Raw genomic sequence first — 19,035 nt, forward strand, 5'->3', positions numbered from 1 at the left:
TCCTAGAAAAATTCTGGGTCAGCCCAGATGGAGCAGAGAGCTGCATAGATCTTTACACCTCCATCAGGACCATAACCAGCACGCACACGCTACGTAATGGTGGGTAATGACGCCCTCTCTCTACGCAGATTTCACCTCACTTAAAATGGAACAGGTACGCCAGGCATGCTGTGATTCGAAGGGCCAATCAAGGAAATAAATTAGAAAGCAGCCGCCTCGTTAACACTGCAACATTTCTCTACAGAAACCTCTGTCGCTGGAGGGCGCTGTCCCTCTAAGTCCCGCCAGGCTCGAGCCAATCGCAAGCCCAAAAGAGGGAATTCGGTCCGAAGAGAAGGGGCGGAGAAGGGGCGTGCCTTTCGGCCAATCAGAGAGCAAGCGATTCCCTTGCAAAACTCCGTTGGCCAATGGTAGGGGGAGGGATGAGAGGCGGGCATCCTGCTGTGTGACAGCTGTGCCGACCAATGGGCGTGCGGCCCGCGGCCTATAAGTGTCAGCTGGGCCCGATCCGCCTGGCTCTAAGATCTGTTAGTCCTCCCTGCGGTCGGAGTTGTTCCCTGGGTTTGCCTCGCCGCCGCCGGGTCCCCGCACCCCGCCTTGGCCCGTGCACAGCCACTCTCCCTGCCCTCCTCGCCTTCACCATTCCCGGGTCTCTGCCGTCGAGGCACCGGGGCCGGGTGAATGATGCCGTCGGAGAGTGGAGATGAGAGCCTGGAGCAGCCAGCTGCGCAGGTGGGGACCGGTGCAGCCTCGGCAGTGGCCACGGCTGGGGCGGCCGGCGGCGGCCCGGACCTGGAGGCCTCCTCGGCCTCTCTGGGACGGCACCAGAGCCGACTGAGCTGGCCACAGGTGAAGCGGCTGGACGCGCTGCTCAAAGAGCCCATCCCCATTCACGGGCGAGGCAACTTCCCCACGCTGAGCGTGCAACCCCAGCAGATTGTACAGGTGAGGGGGACCGTGACAGGGTCGGGGCTGGGGGGTGGTGCTCTGCTGCAAGGCACCTGAACTCTGCGATTGGCCTGGCAGCTAGGGAAACTAAGGAACTGGAACCCGGGCTACCAGTTCGGCTCTTCCTGCACCCTGCTGAGCTTGCCTGTCAGCCGTTCTGGGAACTCCTTATTCCCTTGGGAACCACTCACCAAGACCCTGGCTGGGAGGTGGGAAGGAGATGAAGGAGGCACTAGAATGGGGCATCGCCCTGGCAGCCCCCAATGAAGAGTGTATATACTTGATTCCAAAATAGCTTTTCTTCTTCTACTCCACATCCTTAGTAGGGTTCTAGGGGCACTCTGCCCTTGTGTCCCCACAGCCCTTGGCTCAAGAAATCTTGGCTAGGTGAAACAGTTCAGAAGTCCTTGGGGAAATCTCCCTGCCTCCCACGTGTTGTGGCCAGGCTGGAGACCTCACCCCTTTGAAGATAGCATCAAATTTCCATTTTAGGTGTTCCTCCTCCTGTAAGGCTGGAAAGGAAGGCGGGTCCAAGGTTCAGACCCCAAAGCACCATCTCCCTCCTGAGGATCAGATTCTGTCAGCTGCCCCTTGCATCAAACGCCACCTCTTCTTTTTACCTAACCCTGCAAGGGTTAACTCTTAACTTAACTCTTTCCGTGTAGAGCCAGAGCCCTATGGTATTCTGAAATACCAGAAGATGTCTGTTCTTTTCTTCTTCTTCTTCTTCTTCTTCTTCTTCTTCTTCTTCTTCTTCTTCTTCTTCTTCTTCTTCTTCTTCTTCTTCTTCTTCTTCTTCTTTTCTTTTATTCGGAGCTGGGGACCGAACCCAGGGCCTTGCACTTGCTAGGCAAGTGCTCTACCACTGAGCTAAATCCCCAACCCCCAGGATGTCTGTTCTTACCCCACCCCCCATTCTAACTGAGTGGGAGGATGAGCTACCTAAGGCTATCCAGTGAGATGGAGGTCAAGCTCAGGGAATCCTGGAGCCCTCCAGGAGCAGATGGTACGGTTTCCCACCCCTCCCCAGGTTCCCAAGCTCAACATCTAGTCCTGGAGTCCCTGGATAGTGAAAATCAGAAAAGTTAACTAATGCTAGTTCCTGTGTGTTACTGCCAACCACTGTCTTTACACACAAGCCAGGTAAAGCTGGACGCATCACACACACCCCCTTTTGCTATAGCCTTCCCCCCCCAATTGCTTTCCCCGTCACCCCGCTATAGCTATAGCTATAGCCGACAGTGCCCTCCCTAGGAACAAGGAATGAGGTGGAGGGGGTGGGGACGGATTCTCCTGGGCTGACTCACTGGCTGTCCCAGTCGGGATGGCTAAGGCATTCCATGCTCTCCTGACGTTGCCTGGGTTATTAGTAAATGGCTTTGGCCTGTTTTGTTTTTTGTTTTGTTTTGTTTTGAGATGGGGTCCTATGTTTTGCCTGGGCTCCCCTCAAACTCAAATGATCCTCCTGCCCCAGCTTCCTCAGTAGCTGGGATTACGGGTGTGTTGCTACCCTTATGCTGGCTTCTCTCCTGAGGAAATACCATAATCCCAGGCACGAAGAGAAGGAAAGGGGGTGCTCACTCGGGGTGCTTGGCATGATTAGGCCTCTCTATAGGGAAAAGTATCTAAACTGACGCTGGGAGCTTGAACGTGACTGGGTTTCGACCTCTGTCTCCCAGTCATGTTGGGGGTTGAGTCAGTGGGAGTCAATTTCATGGCATTGGTCCTCCTGAACTTCTCATCCCAGAAGGGGAGCTGTTAGCTGTGGAGTGGAGAGGTGGCAGAGGCCTCCGGGCTACTGGGTTCATTGTTTATTCCTTCTATTGGGCTTAGTGGCCCCATCTGTTCAGTGGATGGTGTTTGACTACTCTGCAGAATCCTTTCTGGTTCCAGACTCCCAAGGGACTACACGCCTTCACCTGCCTATGCAGTGAGTCTGTCTCCTGGTGGGAATCCACAGCTAATAGCTCTTTTTTTTTTTCTCTCTTCTTTTTCTTCCTTTTTCTTTTTTTCGGAGCTGGGGACCGAACCCAGGGCCTTGCGCTTCCTAGGCAAGCGCTCTACCACTGAGCTAAATCCCCAACCCCAGCTAATAGCTCTTAAAGCTGTTGGGATGTGAGGGGCTGCACGAGGGAGGAGGGAGACGTTGGGGGGAGAGGGAGGAGCCTGCTAGGACTTCTCACTAGTGTTAAATTGTCTCCAGGTTCAAGAATGGAAGCCTTCTGCTTCTGAGCCCACCAAAGTTTTCCCTACCGCAACAGTCTGAGCAGCTAGGAAAACAGATCCTTGCTTGTGCCTGGGGGACCCACTTTCTTTTTTTTTTTTTTTTTTGGAGCTGGGGACTGAACCCAGGGCCTTAGCTCTACCACTGAGCTAAATCCCCAACCCCCGGGACCCACTTTCTTAAAGGAGGCCCCTCTGCTATCGCCCTAGAGACCAGGTCCTAGTTCAACTCAGCCACTTGCTGACTTTGTGACCTTGAACGAGTCATTTGCTTTCTTTCTTTGGGCCTAGAGAATTGAACTGAACAATCTGATCTCTCCAGCAGCAGCCAGAGAGCTTGCTCTTGCAAGCTTTGCAAAGTCTTCAGTCTTCCTAAGATCTCAGCAGAAACCCTGGACAGAACAGTTTGGGGAATTGGGTGCCTCAGCACCTGAGGAAGAAGGCTACAGTCACAGCCCCCTCCGTGGCTGGAAAGTCTGATTTGGGAGCCCTGCAGTCCTTGGGTGTGGCAGTATCTGGCTATAGTCATACCTGGGAACAAGACAGCAGCCAATGGATGGGTGACACAGCTGGCCCCATGGCCCTGACGCAGGGGATTTAATGAGGGGATTGCTACCTGCTTACCAGGCCCGAAGCCATGCCCCGGGGTGAGCATCAGCTGGGGAACAGGAGTTGACACTAAGGCCCAGTCAGCTCACCTGGGACTGGGGGAGGGGTATGGTCTGCACTTCTCTCAGCCTGGGGACAGTTGCCAAGGTGTGCCACAACAGGTCCATCTGATAGCTGTGGTAACTTCCCAGCCCCCACATTCCCACCACTAACTGCTCTGGACTCGGTGATTTCAAGTTCATTCTCACTTTAGGAAAAAAAAAAAAAGATATGTAGTGTTGCCCCTGCAATCCATCCCTTAGAAGATGGAGGTGGGTGGGTTGGACGTTCAAAGTCGATCTCAACTATTTTGAGGCCAACTTGGACTACTGAGACTCTGTCTCAATTTTTTTTTTTTTAAATTAAAGGCAAACAGATAGATGACAGGCATGGAGAAATTGGTTTAATTTTGACACGCAGTTTTGCTATAATATCCAAGGTTGGTATCCAACTCTTAGTAATCCCCCTGCCTCAGCCTCTCTCAAGTGTTAGGATTTCAGACATTCTCCACCATGCCCACCCGAAGTTTTGAAAGGGCAGGAGGAATAAAGTACAAGTGGATACAGTCTGCTGCTTCTGAAGCCTGGGGTTGAGCATAAGTGAGAGGGTAGGCTATCCCGGGGAGGAAGCGGGGTGGGGGTGGGGGGGACACTGTAGAGAGTAAGTTTAGCGTACACGACCTCTAGGTTCGGTCCTCACTCAGCAGTAAAATAGAAGGACGGGCTTGGAGTCAGCCATACCTGGTTTTGATCTTACAGATGTGTCTTCATGTCTGTGAATCTGAGCTGCCCCATCTATAACACGGGGATCATGAAGACCAACCCTGTAGGTTCTCATTGGTCTGTTAGGTTTTGGTGCTGGGAATGGAGTCCAAGGCTCTACATGTGTTGAGCCTGTACCCTGCAGCCCAGCCACACCCCAGTCCTTTCACCCACTGTAGATTCTGCTGAGGTCCTGCATCTGGTGCTTACTAAATACCTAACCACGGTACTCCTCCCTTTCCCACCCCTGTGCTGAATGTTCCGATGACCAGTCCTTTCCTTCCCACCCCAATTACCATGACAACTCCTTCCGGAAGTCTTCCTGAAGGGAGCCGCCCGCCTCGGATTGCCCCACCATAGCTTGCCACCTCAGCATTTAGATGCATTCTTTGCAGTTAATTCCCTGGGAGGCAGGAGAACAGCCTGCCCCAGAGTTGGCGCTGACTTGGCAGTGAGGTGGAGTGGCAGAGTCACTAAGAACAAGAATGCTGCCTGGTCACTTTCAGGACTGTGTGTGAAGGGCTTGGGGTTGCCGAGAGACCTAATGTCTGTATTCACCGCAGCTCCACTCCTCTCCCACGGCTGCCACTGCCCAGGGCTCTAGCTAAGAACCAAGTTCCCCAAGACTTACAGGTGTCCCCATCCTGTTCCCATGCCATCAGCCCTGGGGCTCCAGGCGGAGTCCCCAGATGCTTCTGCCTCAGCCTTCTAAGTGGCTGGGGATTACAGCTTAGAGTCTGAGTCTTCTCATCTGGAAAGTTCACGTAGTATTTTGCTTCCCTGGTTCCTTGGAGTGGGCTGGGTGCGTGCGTGCATGCGTGTTAGTCAAAAGAAAGACCCGGGCCTGGAGAGAAGGCTCAACAGTTGGGAGCACTGGCTGCTCTTGCAGAGGACTAGCTATTCCCAGCACCTACCTAACATCCCATAACTGCCTGTAATTCCTGTTCCAAGAGATCTGAAGACCTCTTGTAGCTTCCATGGGTGACACACATGTACCTATGCAAGCAAAGCACACATACACATAAAATAAAATAAATTTTTTTTCTTTCTTTTATTCAGAGCTGGGGACCGAACCCAGGGCCTTGCGCTTGCTAGGCAAGTGCTCTACCATTGAGCTAAATCCCCAACCCCAAAAGTAAATCTTTTAAAACTTGAAAATTTTTAAAATCTATAATCATGGGACACCATTAATCCCGGCACTCTTGAGTTTGGGGCCAACCTGGTCTACAGAGCAAGTTCCAAGTCAGCCAAGAGCTATACAGAGAAACCCTGTCTCAAACACCTCAAAAATTTAAAAGTTGAAAAGAACATATGTGGACTTGCAAAATCTAACCAACTTGGGATCTGGGTCTTAGCCTGAAGACTCTATGGCCTTGAACCTATCTCTTTACACCTCTGTGCCTCGGATCTTCTGTCTGCTGACTGGAATAGTGGTCCTCAAAATGGATTATGGTGGGCGTTAATATGTGCAGGCATGTAGGTTGCTAAGCAGCCTCCCCCCCAACCCCCAAGTTGGTTACACTCAGTGCCTCTCATGATACCAGGTATGTAACGTGCACTGTCAGGAAGGTCAGGTAGCACAGTGGGAAGACCTAGGCTCTATTTACTAGCTGTGTGACTTTGGACAGCTCTCAAGCTTCTCTGTGCTTCTACTTCCCAACCGGTGAAGCAGGACTAAACCTTGCCTCAGAGGGTTATTAGGGAGATTAAGTGAGGCTGTATTTTAATGTAAAGTGCTTAGTAAGTTCTCTGCTTGCTTTTGTTATTTTTATTGCTTCTCTGAGTCAGTCCTTTCAACTGGGCCCTTCTCCAGATTGGCAAATCGAGGCTTCGTAAGTTAAAAGAGTTCACAGAGCTGCAGAAGCTAGTCAACCGTGATGGATGGTAAGATGATTAATCCCGGAGGTTGTTGGTGCAGACCTGAGGGGCCCAGGCGCCTGACCCGTTTCTCCTCCCCTGCAGGTAGTTCGCAGTAGCTTGGAAGAACAGGGACTGCATGTCCATAGCGTGCGCTTGCACGGCTCAGCTGCGAGCCACGTGCTGCACCCGGAGAGTGGCCTAGGCTACAAGGACCTGGACCTGGTGTTCCAGATGGACCTGCAGAGTGAGGCATCCTTCCAGCTGACCAAGGCTGTGGTCCTGGCTTGCCTGCTGGACTTCCTGCCTGCGGGAGTGAGCCGGGCCAAGATAACGCCGCTGACACTCAAGGAGGCCTATGTGCAGAAACTGGTGAAAGTGTGCACAGACCTGGACCGCTGGAGCCTCATCTCACTGTCCAACAAGAGCGGCAAGAATGTGGAACTCAAGTTCGTGGACTCCGTGAGGCGCCAGTTCGAATTCAGCATCGATTCCTTTCAGATCATCCTGGACTCGCTGCTCCTCTTTGGCCAGTGCTCATCCACACCAATGTCGGAGGCCTTCCACCCTACGGTGACTGGTGAGAGCCTGTATGGGGACTTTGCGGAGGCCTTGGAGCACCTGCAGCACCGCGTCATTGCCACACGCAGCCCCGAGGAGATCCGAGGTGGCGGCCTCCTCAAATACTGCCACCTCCTGGTACGGGGTTTCCGGCCAAGGCCCAGCACTGATGTTCGCGCCCTACAGAGATATATGTGTTCCCGTTTCTTCATCGACTTTCCGGACCCGGTGGAACAGAGGCGCATTCTGGAGCGCTACCTGGAGGCCCACTTCGGCGGAGCAGAAGCAGCCCGCCGGTATGCTTGCCTTGTGACACTGCACCGGGTGGTCAACGAGAGCACAGTGTGCCTCATGAGCCACGAGCGCCGCCAGACCCTGGACCTTATTACCATGCTAGCCCTCCAGGCACTAGCGGAGCAGGGCCCTGCTGCCATGGCTGCCCTGGCCTGGCGACGTCCTGGCTCAGATGGGGTTGTACCAGCCACCGTTAATTACTATGTGACCCCCATGCAGCCTCTGCTGCCCCGCGCTCACTCCTATCCTACCTGGCTGCCTTGCAACTGACTCTGATCCTGGCCAGAAGGGAACGAGCTTCCTGGGTGGGGTGGGGTCATCAGGTATGTGTTGAGGATGGAACCAGACACAGGCCACCTGTGCCAGCTGGCCCGGCACTATAGGGTTGGGCCTTCGAACAGACCAGATTTTCCTGCACTAGGCCCCTGTGGACTTAAAGCCAAGTCAGGGTTCTTGACAGAAGGTCCCCTTGGTCATCACACTACACTCTTGGACCTGCATAACTGTGGGGACACAGAGGATACTTGCCTTGAGAAAAAAAAAAAAGTAAGCTTTACGGTAGCCTCAATAGCACCTTTGGGTTGATTTCAATGGCCTAGAAGGGTCAGCTCACAGGCATCCAGATGCTCCTATAGTGGCCACAATGTATCTATCATGTGACAGGACTATTCAGTTGGGGTCCTGCTGGGACCCCACAGAGCCTGGTGGTCCAACCTCGCTGATCTTTAGGAAGAGGCAAACTGAGGCTCAAGACAGCTCCTTGGGTGTTTGGAGGGATGGGAGTTCAATCTCTTGAAACCTGTGTCCTTGCCCTAAGCTGTGAGGATTTCCTGAGGGCCAAGGTATACAGCGGACTGATTTCCAAACAACCAGAGTAGGATTCGACCCATACACCTCCCAGTGCGTCACCCATCTCTCTTCCCCCGTGCCTCCCAGGAGCCCTACTGTCCGGGCACTATGGTTGGAGGCTGCTGGGTTCAAAAGTGTCACTGTTAAACCGACCACTCCCTCCCCACTTGCTTGGTAATAGGACGGGCACACGTCCGGAAGGAGGCATACCCCATCCTTTCCTCACTCCTCTGGATTTTTTGCTATTTTGCACTCTTCTCACCAATAAAAATGTCTACACTGAACATAACTGTTATCTTTCTCCTGGGGGAAAGGATCTCTTTGACATAAGGCTGGTATTCCCTCCCTGGACTGACTTTGACTTGTATTGTGGGAGGGGCCAAGGAGTGGCCTTGGAGTGTCTCTACTGTCCACAGCTTGGCAACTATGAGCTTAGAACACGGTTGGTCTCCATGTTGCCTCAAAAGACTAGACCTCTTGTTAAAGGGAATAAATATTCATCTCCCCAGATTCTCTCCCTGGAGTCCTAGAGACCCAAAACGTGGCCTCTGCCGAGAAGGTCTGCCCATTTTACCTCCCCAGGAAGCGAGCAGGGTGAATCTGGAATGAATGCTGAGACCGGAGGACTTGGAGGGTCCTCCATAGCCTTGGTAGGGTCTCTCTAGCAAGTAGACTCGGGCATGTTCTGTTTTATTGTAGACTGGTTCCTTGGAGAAGGGCAGGATCTTTCTGAAGCCAGACGGGGCCAGCTAACTGGTCTTAGGAGTGCAGCTTTTGGGGAGATGTTCCCTTAGGGCATTGGCCACTCATCTCTGGACGCTGCCCACTGTTTACCCTGTCTCTTTGATCTGGGGGTTGCAAAGCCTTAAACACATTCAGTCTCATTAATCTCCTCTGAAGTGGTGACTTTGATGGGTCCAGTCAGGATGGAGGAAAAAATAAAACAGCAAAGGAGGCCTTGGTCATCAGAGGGCAACCTCACCTGCTCTGTGGGTCTGGCTAGGTGCCTCAGTTCCTCCTGCTGGTAGCTCCAAATGACTGGAAAGGCGATTGGAATGGCTGCCTCAGAATTTATCCGACTTCCTGATTTGGCCACGTGACCACGTGAGCCGGAGACATTGTAACACAGCAGGCTCAGTGAGTTGGGCTGAGGGTTCACCTGGATGTGCTTGGTTCAGGAAATAAACACAGAAGTCCTGATCTTTATGTGTATTCCCTGTCTGAGCCTATAATTCTGGGCTCTAGGGTCCCTCCCCTTGTGACAGTTACGCCCTAAAAGGTAGATCAACAATGCAGTCCTAGAAGGGCAGCAATTCGTTAAAAAAGGTATGCAGCAAGGGACTTAACAAGGTGTCCCTCCTTGAAAGATGGCATTCAACTGAACAAAGATTTAAAGGTCCTGGGACACGAGCCATGTGGCTGGCCGGAGAAAGTGTTCTGGGCCAAGGGAACTTGTCCGTGAATGTACACGTGCCCTGGCAGGCATGTCTGAAGGAGGGCACGTGTGCCCAAGGGTGTATGGCCAGCACGTGTGGGTGTAGGTACTCTCTGGAGCTGGTGCACACACGTGTGTGGATGTGAGGGAGTGGGGCGAGTGGCAGAAGTTAACACCAACAGCCAGATGCCACGCTTCGGTCAGTGCGAATATGATTTCGTGTTTCGCCTCTGTAACAGCTACAGAGAACAGCATTAAGTTTCAATTTTTATAGACAAAAGCAGAGGCCAAAGCAGTCAAAGGGGTTCGAACTCCAGATGCTGCACTCCAGCCCTACACTGTAATGCCCCAGTGATGAAGGTGACAGTCTGTCTCCTGTGCTTGTGGGAGGGCTTGCTCTGGCTATTTGCTGTATGACTGGCAGAAGTGGTAACGTGCCAAGACATTTTCTGATGTATCTGTGCCAGTAGTCATGGCTTGGGGTGACTGTCTGGGGCCTGTTGTGGCAACAACACACCTGTCAGCCCGTGGGTGTGGTGCATTGTTTCTGGGTGTGAGAAAACCACTCTGTGCAGGACACTGCTCTTGTGGATCATCCGGGGTGCCACCTTCAATGCTGCGATATGTATAGACATCAGGAGTTTGGAGTCAGCCACAGGATGACAGGTGAGAGGGTTGAGCTCTGTCCTTTACCTTCCAAGGGTGGCATGAGCCACAACCCACCTATCCCTTCCTACCAATCTGCAAACCAGAGGGCCAAAGCCACAGGGATGTGGGCTGGAGGAAGGCAGGTGCACAGTGTGCTGGCCTTTCCAGATACCGTCCACCCTTCTCGAGATACCGTCCACCCTTCTTGAGATACCTTTCACCCTTCTTGAGATACCGTTCACCCTTCTTGGGCTCAGGGCCCTGGGAAGACTGCTGGATAACATCAATGGCTCCCTTGTTCCCCAGTTTCCTGTTGTTTTTTAACAATGAGAGGCCCCAACAGGAGCCTGAAAGGACAGCATGTTTCTCTCCTTGCTCCTTCCCTCCCAGGCTGGTTCACACCCCTCAAGCAATGGCAGGAACCCTTTAACACTTGCCTCCCCATGGGCCCAACAGTGGGGAACGTCCATTCTGGTGGACTGTTTCCCTGAGCTCTCTCTGGAGCCCATGACTTTCCACATCCTAGGCAAACACCCATTACTGAACTTATATCTCCAGTACACAGTGTCTCCCTATGTAGGCCAAGCTAGCCTAAACTGCCCCCATCTTCCTGCCTCAGCCTCCCGAGTGCTGGGATGACGGCCATGTGCCACCAGGCCTGATTCCCCTTTATTGGTTCCTTAGGTAAATCCCACACCTTAAGAGTCCCTTAAAGGGGGCTGGAGAGATGGCTCCGTGGTTAAGAGCACTGACTGGGGGTTGGGGATTTAGCTCAGTGGTAGAGCGCTTGCCTAGGAACCTCAAGGCCCTGGGTTCGGTCCCCAGCTCCGGAAAAAAAAAAAAAAAAAAAAAAAAAGAGCACTGACTGTTCTTCCAGAGGTCCTAAGTTCAATTCCCAGCAACCACATGGTGTCTCACAACCATCTATAATGGGATCTGATGCCCTCTTCTGGTGTGTCTGAGGACAGCTACAGTGTACTTATATATAATAAATGAATAAATCTTAAAAAAAAAAAAAAAGAGTCCCTTAAAAATTTTCTTCCCAATTTCAATGCAGACTCCTGAGGAGACCCCAAAGGACAGTCACCTACAACCCTATGCTACAAGCTGTTGCCATCTACTGCCACAGTATCCCAGCCTCCCTGTGCATTTCTGTCTCTGAGCTTCTCCATCCATCACACCCTTGGTGACAGAGAAACTTCCCAAGGGTCAGCTCTGAACCAAATTAAGGGAAAAACCAGTCTGTGAGTCAGTCAACAGGCCCAGACTCCCAACCTAAACAGAAGCCCCAGTAGAAGCGGTCAACTGAAAGAGACACCCAGAGGAAAGGCAGCAAGGACGCCGGCAACGTGACCCTCGGAACCACACGTCTCAGCCTCTCGTTATTTAGCTTTATTCTTCCTGCGCGTATATGGTTGGGAACTGAGTAGATAAACAGCCACTTTACAGAAGCCTATGTTCCGGGCGGTGTGTGAGTAAATGTGCCTCCTTCCCTCTATCAGGATACACGGAGAAGTGGATGTCCTTTGTGCGTGTAACTCGACTTTGGAAGTTTGATGTTGCCACCACCTCATCCTGAGAAAAGGGTCCCCCTAGGAGGCAGCAGCCGATTGTCTGCAAGAAGCTACAGTCATGTCCTCACTCACAGGGGGAGGGCAAGGACAGTGGGTAAGGAGAAATGGGGGTGTCCTACAGCAGTGATTTGCCTCAAAGAGGCCTTCTCGAGCTGCAGGTCAGAGAAGGGATCCTGGGGACCTCAGCTACACTGTGACTTGATGATGGGGACTCCGGTTACACTGTGACTTGTGATGATGCGGACTTCAGCTACACTGTGGCTTGTTTAAGAACGAGTCTATCTTTAAGAGGAAATTCTCCTCTTGGTCACACTAGCAATGTTGGCTGCAGTCTCAGCTAATCTGAGAGCATCTCGGGTCTCTGTATAAGCAAAGTCAAATACAGTGTATGGAAAGCAATTCGGAGTGTAGCAAGTTCCCAGGACCCAGTCTCTTGCCACTGTAAGGGCTCCTGAGAGGAGGGCGCTGAGATTGGGTACAGTCAGTCCTGGAAGTCTTCCTGGAGGCGGGGTATCCAGAGAAGGCGCGGAATGCAGAAGTCAGTCCAGACCCATAGAGTGGAGGCCTGAGGAGCTGGAAGAATAATGCCAAGAGCCTTAATTATCTTTTCCAGAGGTTGCCCTGCCCCACCCAAAACTTCCACATGTCTTTGACAAGGCCCATGACGGGGAGGCAGGGCAAGAGGGTTTGCTATGGAAAGGGGCTCAGAGAAGCAGAGGTTCCCTTGGGTCTTTGTCCTTGGCTGGGATCCCCACCGGTCTGAGCAGCCGGAATGGAATGTTCCCGTAATGAAGAGCCTGCCCCTCCCCCACCTCTCCCCTTGTGGAACTCCCAGGCTGTTGCAGGGATCCCTGATATGGTGATGCTTCAGAGCAGTTTCTCAGCCCTCCTCATGCTGTGCCCCTTTAATATGGTGACCCCTCCAACACAGCATAAAATTATTTTTGTGGCTACTTCAAAACTAGCTTTGCTACCATTATGAATCATAACGTAAATATCTGATATGTGACCCCCCCCAAAGGGCGGGAACCCACAGGTTGAGAACTGTTCCTCTAACGAAACCAAGGCTTTGCACTGTCTGATGCTGCTGTCTTTGGCACTCTCTCCCATCCTAGGCAGAGTCCCATCATTCACAGAGCCCAGGTATGTGGCACTCAGTAGGACAACTTCTTTCTTGATAGGACCACTTCTTTTTTCATTCATTCATTCATTCATTCATTCATTCACTTATGGTTTGTTTGATTTTTAGGGTTTCTCTGTGTAGCCCTAGCTGTCCTAGAACTGGCTCTTAGACCAGGCTGGCCTTAAGCTCAGACATCCACCTGCTTCTGGCTCCTGAATGCTGGGATTAGAGGAATGTGCTACCCCAGCCTGACTCAGTAGGATTCCTTATACTGAGAAGTTCAACCCTTTCTAGTGTCCTGGCTACCCTCAAAATTCAAGGGCTGGGGAGTTGGGAGCATGTGCCACTCTTGTAAAGAACTGAAATTCGGTCCCTAGAATCCATACCAAACAGCCTACAAAAACCTGTAACCCACCTCTGGGGGCTCCAACACTTCTGTCCTCCAAGGGCACCTGCACACATACAAACACATTATTTAAAATTAAAATAAAGCCTTTCTTTACTTTCTTTCCTTCTTACCTTCTTTCTTTCTTCTTTTTAAAAAGGTCAGGTGGTGGTGGTACATACCTTTAATCCCAAGCTCCTCCTTCCCTTGGCAGCAAACATTCCTGCCCAGGGCTTCAGGGAGGGGTGACAGCCAGAGGCGAGCCTCAGCCCCACATGAAGCCCCGAGAACACCTTCGGCCCACCCTTGCCATAAGCCAAGTATGCAGAGTCAACTTGACTCAACCCCAGAGCCCAGACAAACTGGCAAGGGTGTGCCTAGCCCTGGGGGGAGGGGAGGAAGGCACAAGGTACACTTTGCCACCCCTCCAGCATCCCATACCTCCATTCTCAGGACCTGACCCCTTAAAAGTGAGAACCAGAAACTCCCCCAAACAGCACTGCCATTAACCCACTGGACTACAGGTAAAGAAGTCCAGGTTCTACATCTTCTACATCTCGGCAGACCTGGAGGGGATCAGAGCCTCGCTTTGAGTGTTTGAGAAAATGTGAACAGAAAACAGGTGTAGAATGCCTAGCATGCGGCCTGGTGTAAGGGAAATAGTTAGTCTGGAGCTCAGAACTAAGGGCTTTCTTTCCTCATCACGACTGGCCAGGGTGTAATCAGGGAATAATGGGAGAAGAATTAGGCTAGGGATTTCCCAGCCATCCTAACTACTTCCTCCTGGCTCCTGGAGTGACATCAGAGCGCTCAGGACACTGCCCACTGAAAGTCTGGAACACCTTAGCCTGGGCCAGTCGCTTCAGCCTAATCTCTAGGAGCCACCTTGGTCATTAGGTGGTGGCAGGACCTGTTGCTGTCATCAGTGGAACAAATCTGTGAATAGAGAACTGCCTTGTTCACCAAGCAAGTCTTTCCCACCAGGTTCTCTCCTGTGCCTCTCCTAGAGTTTCCCACCCAGGGGTGATGGATACAGTTCTGGATCCTAGCACTGAAATCACTCCTTTATCAATGGGCCTGGGGAACCGCCACCACCCCTTCTTCTGCTGACTGGTTGATTGGTTTGGTTTGGTTTTCAGACGTTTCTCCATGTAGCCTTGGCTATCCTGGAGCTCATTCTGTAGACTCAGTTGGCCTTGAGATCCAGCTGCCTTTGCCTCTGCCTCTTGAGTGCCGGGATTAAAGGCCTGAGCCACCACCTCCAGGTTATTCTGCAGACTCAAAGCCATTGAAAGCCCTAGAACCACAGACTAGGATGACTAGAGGCCTGGGCCACTGGGGAGCAGAACCTGTTCCAGGACCCGCCCCCAACTGTCACAAAGCAGCTCCACACTGCCCTCTGGTGGCACTGCTAAGCTAGTCGGCCCAGCCAAGAGCAAAGTTCCTCTCCTACATCTTAACTGGGTTCCCTGGTTGACATCGTTGATATAGTGTGCATCTCAATGCTCAGAACCCAAGGGTCCCTAACCTTGTCCCATCTACAGGCTACAGGGGCCATGAAGAGAGTTTTCAGCCAAAGCAACACAGTGAAGCCCTTTTTAAAAAACAAATTCAAGAAGTGACGTGGGAAGAGTTTTTCTGTTCAGGGGTAAAGAAATGTCAGTCAAATGCTACAACATAATTTCCAGAGGTTGGGGATGTGGCTCAGTTGGTAGAGTGCTTTCCCAGAATGCACCAGGCCCTGGTTCCAACACTAACACTATGTAAGCACAGCATGGTGGGGTGTGCACCTAAACCCCCATGGCTTTGGAGGTAAAGGTAAGATATCAGTAGTTCACGGTTGGGACCAGACGGGTGGTTCAGGGTAAAGGTCCCACTTGCTGCCAGGTCTGACCACTTGAGCTCAGGACTCCTTTGGTGGAAAAGAGAACGGCACACACACACACACACACACACACACACACACTGGTATATGCATACAAATAATGAATGTTTTTTTAAAGGTCAAGGTCATTCTCAGCTATATATGGAAGTTAAGGCTAGCCTGTCTCAAAAAAAAATTAAAATTTAATCAGAACCCCAAATAGGTCTACTGGGATGGTGATACCCGGGGACCTACCGGGAAGAGATCTGGAAGGCAAGCCCTTAAAAGCAAAGACCCTCTGTTGCATGTTTCCTCTGAAACCCCTGGAGTAAGTGGTGATCCGTGTCTTCTAGTTAGGAGAGAATGGAACAGACCTGGAACTCTACACAGTATTCTAGGAGGGCCAGGCAGGGTTAGCTGGTTAAGGTTGGTGGCCTGAAGTTCAAGTCACTGAGCTGTGTTTCCCGGCTCAGATTTTTTTTGGGTGAGGGAGCATCATGGCATCTGCAAGGAGAGGGAGGGGCCAGAGCTGCCTGTACCCCCACCTACCCACCCTCCCGTCTCCAGCAGGTATCATCCCTAACTCTCCACGTGTCCACCCACGCCACCTCTAAATCAGGTTGAAGCTGACTATAATAAATCCCCGAGAAAGTACTAACTGTGACGACAGAAAGCACTCTCTGCCATTAGCTAAAAGCTCCTTCAGATCAAAGGCCTCATCTCTGTAAACCAGAAGCCAGTGGTCCTGGAGGCAGCCCAGTTCACTCCAGCCAGAACTCCAGCTGTCACCTCCAGGAAGTCCTGGGTTCTCTGGCTCTCAGAGCTCCAGAATAACATGAGAGACTTCACTCAGTCCTTCTCTGCGGAGGTCAGACTATGCCAGAGTTCCCACTACCCCTGGGCTAGGGCTTTCTCAGAAGTTCTGAGATTTCCAAGTAAGAAGGCTTTAGGAAGGTCTCCTGAGACTCCAACAGTAAGTGACATGTGGAGGTCTGTGGGGACACAGGTTCATCTGAGGACTCTTGTCTATCACAACAATATACCTCACTCGCAGGATGACAGCATCCGTGTGACTCTGACATTCTCCTCCTTTCTCCCTTCTCAAGCTTGACAGGAAGGGCAACAGTATTCAGAGACATAAGGAAGCTGATTCAGAGAGGGGACAGTATTGTTCTAGATCACTGTAGACAGGGTCCAGAGGTCAGAAAATACAACCCAGAAGCCTAGAAGCAGGCTCCCCTCCCCTCTCTTCTCCTTCACCCTCCCCACATCTCTCCTGGCATGTGACCTTGAGAAATCTCTTTTCCAATCTGTAAAACAAGGACTTTAAATTAGCTCCTGTCTCCTAAGCAGAGACCGAGGCCATCTCTAGGTGTGATTTAAATGAGTAAAATATCCTACCATGACTTACAGTGGGAAAAAGAATCCCATGCCCTGTTTTAGCTTCCCCACAGCCCTCCTCAGAAGTGGTTATATCCCCTTTCCACTGATGAGTGAGGCTGCAGCCAGGTCACTCACAGCTGAGTCGGGACAGAGGAACGGGGCCTGAAGAGCATCTGGTCAGGAAGAAGCAGGTGGCATTTCCGGTCTGGCCCTTTAAGGCCCCCCTTTCTGAAGTTGATGCCATGCCTGCTCCCTTGGGGCTGTTAAAGAGTGTCACCTGGCTCCATTCCTGGCAGAGCCATCTTAGAGATGCTTTGGGGAGGGCTGTTAGCTGAGCAGGTGACAAACACCTCATCCTGAATATCTCAGTCAGGTTGTAAACAGGTAACAACGTGATTAGGGCTATGGGAAACACTGTCCCCTAGAAGCAGAGAGGCCTAAGTATGAGGGAACAAATCTTCATCCCCTCTGGGTTTCTGTCTCCTCCAATGGGAGTCACAGACTCAGAGGAGGAGAATCTAGTCATACAGCCCTGAGCCAGCCCTCCACCTCCTCCTCCTCCTCCTGGGACTTTCTTCTTCTCCTGGAAAGGGATGGAGCTTGGCTATGTAGAGACCAGAAACTTTGAGGGCAGGGTTTTTACAGTCCCAGGGGACCCAGGAGAGCCCACACAAGCACAGGTGAGGAAGCAGATGTTGCAATATTACAGCAAGCTCCAGCTGGTTAAAGTTTGCCACCAAATCCCCTCGGAAGCGGAGCACCCCTCATTAGTTCAACTCTATAAGGGGACTCGGCACTGCCATCTAACCCGCTATGAAAGAAGCCACGGGGGGGGGGGTAGACAGCTCTGTTAGGGACCCTCAGATGCCCAGACATGGGAGACCCCGTATCCTGCACCCCTGACACAGACACGTTGTACCCAGAAAGCACCAGTCAACAACACCGCACCTTAGTGTCACTTTCAGGACCCCCATGGACCCCCGCTGTCTCCTCCGCGTAGATGACGCCGTCCATCTAGCCAGCACCTGCATCCGTCCGTGCGTCCGTCCTCCCGCACCTGGAGACCGCCTGTCTTGGGAGGCCAGGGGTCCGGGGTACTGAGGTCAGCGCTGGGGGGAGGCGGGGCCGCGGGGCGGGCTGCGGCGGAAGGGCGAGTCGGGCTCCGGGCCCTGGCCGCGCCGCAGCCGCCCTGCGCCCCAGGGCACGCAGCTCCCCAGGCCGAGGGCGGACGCCAGCAGCGCAGGGGGACGACCCCGGCGACCGCGGCGCGCACCCTTCTTGAGACGCGACCCGTGCGCTGCCAGGTAGAGCTCGGCCTGGGCCACGCCGCCACTCAAGCGGCTCAGGCTCTCGGCGCGATGCGCCAGGCGCAGCTCGGCAGCCAAAAAGACTCGGTGCAGCTGCAGCACCCGGCTCTCCAGCTCCGACACTAGGCGCCGGCGGCCCTCCACTTCCAGCAGTCGCCGCCGGGCTTCGGCCAGCTCCAGCGCGCGGCCCCCTGCCCCTGCCGCCGCGCCTGCGCCCCCGATCCCCGCCGGGCTCGCGCCCCCAGACCCCCCACTAGCACCCTGGCGCCAGCGCTGCAGCTCCTGCCCCTCCACGGGTGTCTCGGCCGCTTCGGGTAACTGCGGTGACTGAGTGGAGGTCGGAGTCGAGGTCGGCGATGAGGAAGGGGGCTGGAGGGACGGCAGGGGCTCCCGGGGTGGCGGCGGGGGCGACCCTGGTTCTGCGGTCCCCTCCTGGGCCCCTGGGCCGCAGGCGCTGATGCGGCAGCCCGGCATCCCCCGCCCCGCGGCGACCCAGGGCTGTCGGTGCGTGGGGAGGAGAGATGCTGGGCACGAGACTAGTGAGAGGCGGCCGCAGAGCCCACACCCAGGCCGCACGCGCCGCCCAGCATCTTATAGCACACGGGGCGGAGCGATGGCAGCACAGCCAATCCGAGACTTGCGTGCCCTGAATCTGCCCTGCCTCCCGCCAGGGACCGTGTCCCAAAGTACTTCAAGTTCCCTGTCCGTCTCCCAGATTGGCCCTATTTGGGCATCACCCCAAATTTTGGGTGGATAAGTGAGGGTCACTTTCCTCGCCTGGAGTCACCTCAGTAAACTTCGATGGTAATGCTTAAAATTCATAGATTTCAGTTTCCACCCAGAAGAGGGTTTCGGCTGGGGGTCACCTCTGCTCCCCTGCCGGGCCAGAGGGACAGTAAAAGCCCACCCTAGAACTTAGCTCTCCGGGTCTCTTAGGCCACAAGGTTTGCTAGGACGCCCTCCCCCATCTCTCTGGGTTTGTGGGGTGGCCATCTCTCTGGGTTTGTGGGGTGGCTAAGGCAGACGAACGACTTGGTGTCTACTGGAAGATGGGCATATGATGGGATTACTTGCATACCAGGAAGGCACTTAGCTTGCAAAACAAATAGCACGGGCACTGCTCCTGGTCCACCAACCTTCGGACCCCCAGAGAACCCCAAGATGTGCAAAATTGT

General features: G+C 53.1%; 2 protein-coding genes across 3 annotated transcripts; one reads left to right on the forward strand and one right to left on the reverse strand.

Moving 5' to 3' along the window:
- The first annotated feature begins 527 nt into the window (after positions 1 to 527).
- Positions 528 to 7,838, forward strand: Tent5b (terminal nucleotidyltransferase 5B). Its single transcript, NM_001107907.2, is given in 2 exon segments — positions 528 to 945; positions 6,543 to 7,838. Coding segments are annotated over 2 exon segments (1,284 nt in total). The 5' UTR covers positions 528 to 681; the 3' UTR covers positions 7,563 to 7,838.
- A 3,763-nt stretch (positions 7,839 to 11,601) lies between these two features.
- Positions 11,602 to 18,438, reverse strand: Trnp1 (TMF1-regulated nuclear protein 1). Of its 2 annotated transcripts, NM_001402229.1 has the most exons (3): positions 17,502 to 18,423; positions 13,337 to 13,373; positions 11,604 to 12,371 (listed from the first exon to the last, which is right to left on the reverse strand). In NM_001402229.1, exon 1 carries the CDS (start codon positions 18,332 to 18,334, stop codon positions 17,657 to 17,659), a length of 678 nt encoding a protein of 225 aa, NP_001389158.1. In that variant the 5' UTR covers positions 18,335 to 18,423; the 3' UTR covers positions 11,604 to 12,371; positions 13,337 to 13,373; positions 17,502 to 17,656. The 2 variants fall into 2 exon arrangements, with proteins under 2 accessions (XP_001069068.5, NP_001389158.1); XM_001069068.8 differs by lacking the exon at positions 13,337 to 13,373 and having other exon boundaries at positions 11,602 to 12,371; positions 17,502 to 18,438.
- Between the last annotated feature and the right edge of the window lie 597 nt (positions 18,439 to 19,035).

This window comes from Rattus norvegicus, chromosome 5, assembly GCF_036323735.1.
Source record: "Rattus norvegicus strain BN/NHsdMcwi chromosome 5, GRCr8, whole genome shotgun sequence".
Taxonomy (NCBI): domain Eukaryota; kingdom Metazoa; phylum Chordata; class Mammalia; order Rodentia; family Muridae; genus Rattus; species Rattus norvegicus.

Excerpts from the sequence above, each read along its gene's own strand:
- Trnp1 (XM_001069068.8), bottom strand. The coding sequence starts at position 18,334 with ATGCCGGGCTGCCGCATCAGCGCCTGCGGCCCAGGGGCCCAGGAGGGG.